General features: G+C 52.8%; 1 protein-coding gene across 1 annotated transcript; it reads left to right on the top strand.

Annotated features, from left to right (window-relative positions):
* Nucleotides 1-646: 646 nt before the first annotated feature.
* B0T26DRAFT_750328 (pre-mRNA processing splicing factor 8) lies at nt 647-7,901 on the top strand (the record flags this gene model as incomplete). The annotated part of the gene is made up of 2 exons (XM_060445206.1): nt 647-5,345; nt 5,464-7,901. The coding sequence occupies 2 exons, from the start codon at nt 647-649 to the stop codon at nt 7,899-7,901; spliced, it is 7,137 nt and encodes a 2,378-aa protein (XP_060298929.1).
* Between the last annotated feature and the right edge of the window lie 2,975 nt (nt 7,902-10,876).

Here is a 10,876-nt window from a genome sequence, read left to right as displayed (position 1 = left end):
CGTGCCTACATACCTATCCGTAAAAATCACGAGAAGCTCGAGAGCATGTATGTACGAGGATGTTCTAGTACTCGAATGTGTACCAAGATATCATGTGTTATTAGAGTACAAATTACATGAAAGACGAGCAACCCTATCCTAGGCTGCTTTTATTGTCATTGATTGTGCTAAAAAATGGAGGTCAGGTGCTGTTACACGTTCATCTATCCATGTTTCTGCTAGCTTATTCCTATTCCGTCACTATCAACCCGCTTTAGAAATCTGTCTAACGGGGTAGTTGAAAAAAGAGGTTATGCAGTTAAACTGCTGAGCCGATTACACGCTAGAGCGCTAGTGCGGTCGTTCCCAAGTCTCACGCGCCGCCCGTCGTCGCGAAGAGGTTCGAGATTTTTTAAATGCAGGCGCAGGCCAGTCGTGGCTTCTTCAACCCGCACCCACGACCTCACTCATCGCTGTGAATCGCTGCGAGCCCGGCTTCATCAGCATATTGGCCGCAACTTCATTCCTCCAATAAAGTCATTCGTTGTTCAGGCGAAATACCTTCCGACTTGAGGGCAACAACGCGCCACCTTCGCCAACAGGCGATCGCTTCCTGGTGCTGGATCTCCTTTCCCCCGCGCCTGCACTTTCTGTCACCGGCATCGCGATGGATTCCTTTCCACCACCCCCTCCTCCCCCTGGCTGGGGTCCTCCCCCCCCTCCTCCTACACCACCTCCTCCGCCGCCAGGCCATTCTTCATCATTCCCACCTCCTCCATCGATTCCGCCGCCACCCCCGCCGCCGCCAGGCCTGCGACCTCCGACCGACCCCCAGATCGCCAAATTCGCCCAGAAAAAGAAGGAATGGCTTCGCACGCAGCGCACTCGCTTTGGAGAGAACCGAAAGGATGGCTACGTTGAGACTGAAAAGGCCGACATGCCCCCCGAGCACCTGCGCAAAATCTTCAAGGATATCGGCGATGTTTCCCAGAAGAAGTTCACGAATGATAAGCGCAGCTACTTGGGCGCGTTGAAGTTTATGCCCCATGCCGTCATGAAGTTGCTGGAGAACATGCCGATGCCTTGGGAGTCTGCGAGAGAGGTCAAAGTTCTTTACCATGTAAATGGCTGCCTGACCCTCGTGAACGAAATCCCTCGAGTCATTGAGCCAGTCTTCTATGCGCAATGGGCTACCATGTGGACTGTCATGCGCAAGGAGAAAAGCGACCGCAGACTTTTCAAGCGCATGCGTTTTCCGCCATTTGACGACGAGGAGCCTCCGCTCTCATGGTCGGAAAATATCGAGGATGTCGAACCTCTTGAGCCCATTCAGATGGAACTCGACGAGGAGGAGGAGGCGGCTGTCTACGAGTGGTTTTACGAACATCAGGCCCTAGTCGACACATCGCATGCCAATGGCCCGAGCTACAAGAAGTGGAATCTCACGCTCCCGCAGATGGCAAGCTTGTACCGCCTGTCTCGGCCGCTGGTGTCTGAAGTCGTTGATAAAAACTACTTCTACCTCTTTGAGCTCAAAAGCTTCCTTACCGCAAAGGCGCTGAATGTGGCGCTGCCAGGAGGACCTCGGTTCGAGCCACTCTACAAGGATATCGACCCAAATGACGAAGACTTTGGCGAGTTCAATGCCATGGACCGAATCATCTTTCGGAATCCCGTCCGGACGGAGTGCCGTGTCTCATACCCTTACCTGTACAACGCGTTGCCACGGAGTGTGCACATCTCCTGGCATTCACATCCTCAGACCGTCTACACCCGGACGGAAGATCACAACCTTCCAGCCTTTTATTTTGATACCACAATTAACCCCATCTCCTCGCGCGCGGTGGCACCAAAGAACCTAACAGTCAGCCACGAGGATGAGCTTTTTGGGAAAGGTAGCAATGAGGAGCCCGAAGAGGAAGCGTTTGAACTTCCACCCAGTGTTGAGCCTTTTTTCGCCGACGAAGATTTGTATACTGATGACACGGCTTCTGCTATTGAGCTGTGGTGGGCTCCATTCCCCTTTGACCGTCGGTCTGGTCGCACGGTGCGAGCCCAAGACGTCCCACTGGTCAAGCACTGGTATCTGGAGCACTGCCCGCCCAAGCAGCCGGTCAAGGTCCGCGTTTCGTACCAGAAGCTTCTCAAGAGCTACGTGCTTAACGAACTCCACAAGAAGAAGCCCAAAGCACTCCAGAGACAGAATCTCCTCAAGACTCTCAAGCAAACGAAGTTCTTCCAGCAAACCAAGATCGACTGGGTGGAAGCTGGTCTGCAAGTCTGCCGTCAAGGCTTCAACATGCTCAATCTGTTGATTCATCGCAAAAATCTCACCTACCTCCATCTTGACTACAACTTCAACCTGAAGCCTGTCAAGACCTTGACGACAAAGGAGCGGAAGAAGTCGAGATTCGGAAACGCTTTCCACCTGATGCGCGAGATCCTCCGACTCACCAAGTTGATTGTCGATGCCCAAGTGCAATATCGTCTTGGCAATATCGACGCCTTCCAGCTCGCCGATGGCATCCTTTATGCGTTTAATCACGTTGGACAGCTAACAGGCATGTACCGGTACAAATACAAGCTCATGCATCAGATCCGTTCTTGCAAAGATCTCAAGCATCTGATCTACTACCGATTCAACGCCGGCCCTGTCGGCAAAGGTCCTGGATGCGGCTTTTGGGCGCCAGCCTGGCGGGTCTGGCTTTTCTTCATGCGAGGTATCATCCCGCTGCTCGAGCGGTGGCTTGGAAATCTTCTGTCGCGTCAGTTCGAGGGTCGTCACAGCAAGGGAGTAGCCAAAACCGTTACCAAGCAGCGCGTCGAGTCCCATTTTGATCTGGAGCTTCGTGCCTCAGTCATGGCCGATCTCATGGATATGATGCCCGAGGGTATCAAGCAAAACAAGGTTAATACCGTTCTACAACATTTGTCCGAAGCTTGGAGATGCTGGAAGAGCAACATTCCGTGGAAGGTTCCGGGGCTGCCGGCAGCTATTGAGAACATCATCTTGCGATATGTCAAGTCCAAGGCAGACTGGTGGATATCGGTTGCCCACTACAATCGGGAGCGCATCCGTAGGGGCGCCACTGTCGACAAAACCGTCGCCAAGAAGAATGTCGGTCGTCTCACTCGCTTGTGGCTCAAGGCGGAGCAGGAGAGACAACATAACCACATGAAGGATGGTCCATATGTCTCGTCTGAGGAGGCTGTGGCGATATATACGACCACGGTCCACTGGCTTGAGTCTCGGAAATTCTCCCCTATTCCTTTCCCGAGCGTGTCCTACAAGCACGACACCAAAATTCTCATCTTGGCCCTCGAGCGGTTGCGAGAGGCATACTCGACCAAGGGCAGGCTGAACCAGAGTCAACGAGAAGAGCTTGCTCTGATTGAGCAGGCCTATGACAGCCCCGGTACTACTCTGGAGCGGATCAAGCGCTTTCTTCTCACGCAGCGGGCGTTCAAGGAAGTTGGCATCGACATGAACGACAATTACAGCACCATCAACCCGGTCTATGACATTGAGCCGATCGAGAAGATCAGCGATGCCTACCTGGATCAGTATCTCTGGTATCAGGCCGACCAGCGCCATCTCTTCCCTGCTTGGATCAAGCCCTCCGACTCCGAGGTTCCACCGCTCCTTGTATACAAGTGGGCTCAGGGCATCAACAACCTCGATAAGGTTTGGGAGACGGCAGATGGTGAATGCAACGTGATGATCGAGACGCAGCTTTCCAAAGTCTACGAAAAGATTGAGCTGACACTGCTTAACTCGCTCTTGCGGTTGATCATGGACCACAACCTGGCTGATTACATCACGGCCAAGAACAATGTCACTTTGACATACAAGGACATGAGCCATGTCAACAGTTATGGCATGATCCGCGGTCTGCAGTTTTCTGCGTTTGTCTTCCAGTACTATGGCCTCATCCTGGACTTGCTGCTGCTCGGCCCCCAGCGTGCCAGCGAGATAGCTGGTCCTCCACAAAGCCCCAACGACTTCCTTCAGTTTAGGGACCGTGAGACAGAGACAAGGCACCCCATCAGGTTGTATACCAGATACATTGACAAGATCTGGGTTTTCTTGCGCTTTACCGCCGAGGAGTCTCGCGACCTAATCCAGCGATTCCTTACTGAGCAGCCCGATCCCAATTTTGAGAATGTCATCGGCTACAAGAGCAAGAAGTGCTGGCCTAGAGACTCCCGCATGCGACTCATGAGACACGACGTGAACCTCGGGAGGGCCGTCTTCTGGGATCTCAAAAATCGCCTTCCGAGATCCGTCACCACAATTGAGTGGGAAGACACCTTTGCCAGTGTTTACAGCAGGGACAATCCAAATCTGCTGTTCGCCATGTGCGGCTTCGAGGTTCGCGTCTTGCCAAAGATTCGCAATCAGAATGACGAGTTTCCGGTCAAGGACAGCGTCTGGTCGCTGGTGGACAACACCACCAAGGAACGAACTGCGCACGCATTCCTCCAAGTCACTGAGGAGGACGTCCAAAAGTTCAATAACCGTATCCGCCAGATTCTAATGTCCTCTGGGTCCACTACATTCACGAAGATTGCCAACAAATGGAACACGGCTCTGATTTCCCTGTTTACGTATTACCGCGAAGCCGCAGTCTCGACTGTCAGCCTGCTTGACACCATTGTCAAATGCGAGACAAAGATCCAGACCCGTGTCAAGATTGGCCTCAACTCCAAAATGCCCTCTCGTTTCCCCCCCGCTGTATTCTACACGCCGAAAGAGCTCGGCGGTCTCGGCATGATCTCCGGGTCGCATATTCTGATCCCAACAAGTGACAAGCGCTGGTACAAGCAGACCGACGTTGGAGTCACACACTACCGTCAAGGTATGTCTCATGACGAAGAGACGCTGATTCCCAACATTTTCCGCTACATCATCCCCTGGGAAGCCGAGTTCATCGATTCGCAACGTGTGTGGACGGAGTACTCACAAAAGCGACTCGAAGCGAACCAACAAAACAGGAGGCTCGCTCTTGAAGACTTGGAAGACAGCTGGGATCGTGGACTGCCTCGTATCAATACGCTCTTCCAGAAGGACCGAAGCACCCTTTCCTTCGACAAGGGTTTCCGCGCGCGTGCCGAGTTCAAAGTGTACCAGCTAATGAAGAGTAACCCGTTCTGGTGGACTAGTCAAAGGCACGATGGAAAGCTTTGGAATTTGAATGCCTACCGTACCGATGTCATCCAGGCATTGGGCGGTGTTGAAACCATTCTTGAGCACACGCTTTTCAAGGCGACTGGTTTTCCGTCTTGGGAAGGCCTCTTTTGGGAGAAAGCCAGTGGGTTCGAGGAGAGCATGAAGTTCAAGAAGCTCACAAACGCCCAACGGAGTGGTATGTTACGCTATTTTCTTACCCTTACCCCCTGGATGAACTATGGCCAATCCAAGGTCATCATCACGACGGTGTAAGTGCACCGTATGATAAAAAATACTGACTTGGCTTCTTAAAGGTCTAAACCAAATTCCCAACCGTCGATTCACGCTATGGTGGTCTCCTACAATCAACAGAGCCAACGTCTATGTCGGTTTCCAGGTCCAGTTGGATCTGACGGGCATTTTCTTGCACGGCAAAATCCCGACACTCAAAATCTCACTCATCCAGATCTTCCGCGCCCATTTGTGGCAAAAGATCCACGAGTCGGTTGTGATGGATCTTTGCCAGGTGTTCGACCAGGAGCTGGAAGCACTGAGTATTGAGTCGGTTCAGAAGGAAACCATTCATCCCCGAAAGTCCTACAAGATGAATTCATCTTGCGCAGACATCCAACTATTCGCCAGCCACAAGTGGAACGTCACCAGGCCCTCGCTTCTTTTCGACACCAAGGATGTTCTCGAGTCCACCACGACGAACAAATTCTGGATTGATGTTCAGCTTCGCTACGGCGATTACGATTCGCATGACATAGAACGCTATGTTCGTGCCAAGTACCTCGACTATACGACCGACAGTATGAGTTTGTATCCGTCGCCGACCGGTCTCATGATCGGAATCGATTTGGCATACAACCTCTTCTCTGCTTACGGCCAGTACTTCCCTGGTCTCAAGCTTCTTGTCCAGCAGGCCATGAATAAAATCATGAAGGCGAATCCCGCTCTTTACGTCTTGCGTGAGCGAATTCGCAAGGGCCTACAGCTCTATGCGTCGGAGAGCAACCAAGAGTTTTTGAACTCGCAGAACTACTCGGAACTGTTCAGTAACCAGACCCAGCTTTTCATTGATGATACCAATGTCTATCGAGTCACAATCCACAAAACATTCGAAGGCAATCTGACGACAAAGCCGATAAACGGAGCCATCTTCATCTTCAACCCTCGCACTGGCCAGCTGTTCCTGAAGATCATCCATACCAGCGTGTGGGCGGGACAGAAGCGCCTGGGACAGTTAGCCAAGTGGAAGACGGCTGAAGAAGTGGCTGCCTTGATTCGGTCACTCCCAGTTGAAGAACAGCCCAAGCAACTGATCGTCACACGAAAGGGGCTGCTCGATCCCCTTGAGGTCAATCTACTCGACTTCCCCAATATTTCCATCCGTGCTTCTGAGTTGCAGCTCCCCTTCCAAGCTGCCATGAAGGTTGAAAAGCTTGGGGACATGATCTTGCGCGCCACCGAGCCTCAGATGGTTCTCTTCAACCTGTATGACGAGTGGCTGAAGAGCATCTCGTCGTATACGGCATTCTCCCGCCTCATCTTGATCCTTCGAGCTTTGCACGTCAATCAAGACAAGACGAAGCTTATTTTGCGACCCGATAAGACGGTCATCACGCAAGACCATCACATCTGGCCGTCACTTTCGGATGAGGATTGGATCAAGGTGGAAACTCAACTCCGTGACCTGATTCTCAACGACTACGGAAAGAAGAACAACGTCAACGTGTCTAGCTTGACGAGCAGCGAAGTGCGCGACATCATCTTGGGCATGGAAATCTCGGCGCCGTCGATGCAGAGGCAACAAGCCGCTGAGATCGAAAAGCAACAGCAGGAGCAGCAGCAGCTCACTGCGGTCACTACTAAGACTCAAAACGTACACGGGGAGGAGATCATTGTGACGACGACTTCGCAGTTTGAGCAGCAGACCTTTGCCTCGAAGACTGAGTGGCGGACCAGGGCCATTGCCACGTCGAATCTGCGTACGAGATCCAACAACATGTATGTGTCTCCAGTGGACAGCGACGTGGATGACATTACATATGTCATGCCAAAGAACATTCTGAAGCGGTTCATCACGATTGCAGACCTCAGAGTGCAGGTTGCAGGATATCTCTATGGCTCGTCACCAGCCGACAATGACCAAGTCAAGGAAGTCAAGTGCATCGTCATGGTCCCCCAGATTGGAGGCCTGCGCAACATCCAGCTACCCCAACAGCTACCACAGCACGAGCTCCTCGAGGACATGGAACCTCTTGGCATAATCCACACCATGTCGGGCAATGAGCTACCTTACATGTCGGCCATGGATGTTACAGACCACTCTAGACTCCTCGACGCTCATCCGGAGTGGGACAAGCAGAATACTCTGACTGTTACAGTGTCGTTCACCCCTGGTAGCGTGTCGTTGTCGGCCTGGGCTCTCACGCCACAGGGTTATAGATGGGGAGCCGAGAACAAGGACGTTGGCAGCGATCAGCCACAGGGATTTTCGACGGCAATGGGCGAAAAGCGACAGCTCCTTCTCAGCGAGAAGTTCAGGGGCTTCTTCCTTGTGCCCGACTCCGGAAAATGGAACTTCAGCTTCATGGGCAGCGCCTTCGGCGGCTTAGAGAAGAAGCCGGTCCACGTCAAACTGGATACGCCCTTGCCATTCTACAGCGACCAACACCGGCCGATCCACTTTTCCAGTTTCAACGAGCTGGAGGACATTTGGGTCGATAGGCAGGATAATTTTGCCTAGGCAGCCTCGGCCACTCGAGTGTGGAGAAACATAGCACTGAGCAAGCAAGGGGTAGGTGGTTGCATGTGGAAAAGGGGAAACGTCGGGACGAAGCGATCGGGTAGAAACAGGCGCGGGTGGTTAGCGAGGGCCAAGCCACACAGGATGGCATATTCGCCTTCGGGAGCTCTGTAGACTGTTTGATCGGCTCCCCAGGGCTCTGGTTGATGGTTTTCTTTACGATTTGGGCGCGCGGCCAGCTCAAGGTTTTCTGTGTTTCTTTTGGCGTTTTGCAGATGGGGGAACGCCCGTTTCATGTAACACTTTAGCAAAAAAAAAAAAGCCCGGTGTAACAATACTGAAGATGAGGATGATGGACATAATTGATCAGTTTTAATGAGTGTGTTCCTTGGTAGTCATGAGTGTCTTGCATATGTCCCCTGTTGATCGATGTGTCTCTGCTGTTGCGACAGGCCATGAGCCATGAGGAGTTCGCATTTGACTTGTTCCGAGGCTTGGGTGTTAAGCTGCAAGCTGCACGACTAGCGGGACGAGGACGATCGGACACGGGAACACCAAGGAGACGGAAACCGAGCCGTGGGTCGATATCCATTGGTAAGACTCGCATTTTGGAGGTGGGGTGCTTGGGACGAGGACGAGACCGCGCGGTTCGAGCCGAAGGCAGAGACAAGATAGGTCAAGATTGAATCAGCAATTGTTAATGGGCGATCGCAAGAGATTGATCTCAATGCGTTTATGCGCGTGGCGTCATCCTGGGCTGAACGAAGCCACAGCTCACCTCACCTCAGGTACATACTCTATGTAGCGTGTAGGTATGCATGTACTGTACAGGTCCATATCTCCTTCAGCCCCGAGTTTCGACGACGGCAGCAATAAGCGCGGAAACAGACAGGGCGCTAGACTTGACGAAGATACTTGTCCGCTCCGCAGCGCGCGTTCCGGAGCGTCCCCTTTACAAATATGAAATACTAGTCGATACGTTCCTAAGATAGTTAAGTATGGAGGCCGACGGATGGATATAGACTAGGTACGGATGGAGCCCCCAGATAGGCGTCGGTCAGCTGTCCGACATGGAGATGGAGAGGAGCCCAGGATTTCCATCTCGGTGAAATTATGACTTTTCTGTCCGTAAAAGCCTGCCGCCTGCCCAATTGGCGTGAGGCATTCGGCAGAGCCGTCAGAGAGCCATGTCCTAATCCATATGGCATTGAAGTAGTTATTTGCCATTCTGCATGGGGTTATTACACATGCATTGAAGCATTCACCTCAATTTTGGTCCATGTCAATCTCGGATCTATCGCGCTACGCTGTTGCGTTGCTCGTCTTCAGGGGAAGAAACTTGAACGACAAATACGCCCGCCCGGTAGAGTTTGGGCTGGCTTTCTGCTAACAAATCACCAACTCAGGCTGACTGACCTTCACAAGGCAAGGTATGCACGAATACTCTCCGAGCCGTGCACGGCGTTTGGACTTCTGACCGAGCAGCCGGATGTTGGCGGGAGAGAGCCCGTCGCGCATCATTGATGGGATCATTGATGGGACGAGGGTTAGGTTCCCACCTGCTTGGAAGAACTTCCATTAGGTTGTTCAGTTGATCTCATGGCTATCCGCTTGGGGAAACCCCCCGCGCGGTAAGCCCAGTCTGGGGGAGCCCGCTCCCTTGGCAAACCCAGCTCAAACGCGGATCAGGAGTCTCGGAAGCCTGGCCGAACCCCGAGGCGTAGCATCCACCCGCCGAAACTAGGGAGCAGACACAGCTCATGGGCAGCACGACGACAAACCTTAACTTGAAGTGGCGTCGATGGGCCGAACGGCGGGGCCAGCGTCGACGGTTTGAAAACAATGAAAAGCCATCCATTGCTCCATCGGATGGCTAAGCGCCCTGTCACCCGTGGTCTGGGGTGTGCAACGGGTTACAGAGTATGGAGTAGGTAAGGTATAGTATAGTGTACGGACTCAGGTACGGAGAACTCGGAACAAAAGAGCTTTGAAGACGCCACGCAAGCAGGAACTTGGGCGCACAGGTGCAGGTGTCAGGCGGGTGCCGCTGCGGTGCCTGCTATCAATATTCAGCCTCAAGAGCCGTCATGGCCGCCTTACTCAGACGCTCAGCCCCAGCTCAATACGGACTCGTCCTCGAAAACCAACCTGCAATTTCTTCCCAGAGTCTAGCTTTGAACTCTGCAGATTTTGCCAGGTTCAATTTGACAGACAGCGGTTGCCCTGCATATTCACAGAACACGCTACTGTGCTAATGCAGCTCCTTCCACTTGAAGCCCTCGTGTAAACATGCAAGTACTCCAAATACTATGTGGATCCCGGGCCCTCAGAGGAAATAGACGACCTAGGAAGGCGTCTTCGAGACTTCCTTGGTCCTTCTATCTGCGTTCAACGGCGCTAGATCTCCTAGTGGCAGTACGCCGAAGCTGCTACTAGTAGGAAGGTATGAAGTACTTTAGTTGGCCTTTACTTCCTCCTTCCTACGCTCGACTAGAGTCATCAGAACCACGTGCATGCATCACTGCAATAGGTATCTGGTTGCAGTGACCCTATCTGGAAGCTTCAGCTGCAGTCCTGCGACTGGGGGGAAGGGGGTAAGGGGTCAAGAAGGACAGATGGAAGGGCAAGCACGTGTGGCATTCCCGCTTGACGGCTAGAAGTCTCATCATTGTGGTGCTCAATCGTAGTGGCTTCTCCACAAACACTCCCAATCCCCATCATGCTCCTTATCCCTTCTGGCACCAGTTCGAATAATTTGTTTCGTGCCACTTCGCCGTAAAGCGCTTGCTTCCCGGTTCAGCGTGCTAGCTTCTCTTATCATGCTGTCGATATTCGGTCGGCCGCACGACGTGCATGTCAACCATTTCCACCACAACCCCGGCACACACTCCCTGCCCGGTCTACACCGACCCCGTGGAGACCGAGATCGAAGCCGCCTTGCCCAGGCCGGCCGGCCGGCCAGCCGACCGACCAAT

This window comes from Lasiosphaeria miniovina (genome assembly GCF_030549165.1).
Source record: "Lasiosphaeria miniovina strain SMH2392-1A chromosome Unknown B0T26scaffold_3, whole genome shotgun sequence".
Taxonomy (NCBI): Eukaryota; Fungi; Ascomycota; class Sordariomycetes; order Sordariales; family Lasiosphaeriaceae; genus Lasiosphaeria; species Lasiosphaeria miniovina.
This window is presented reverse-complemented; position numbering and strand designations above follow the sequence as displayed.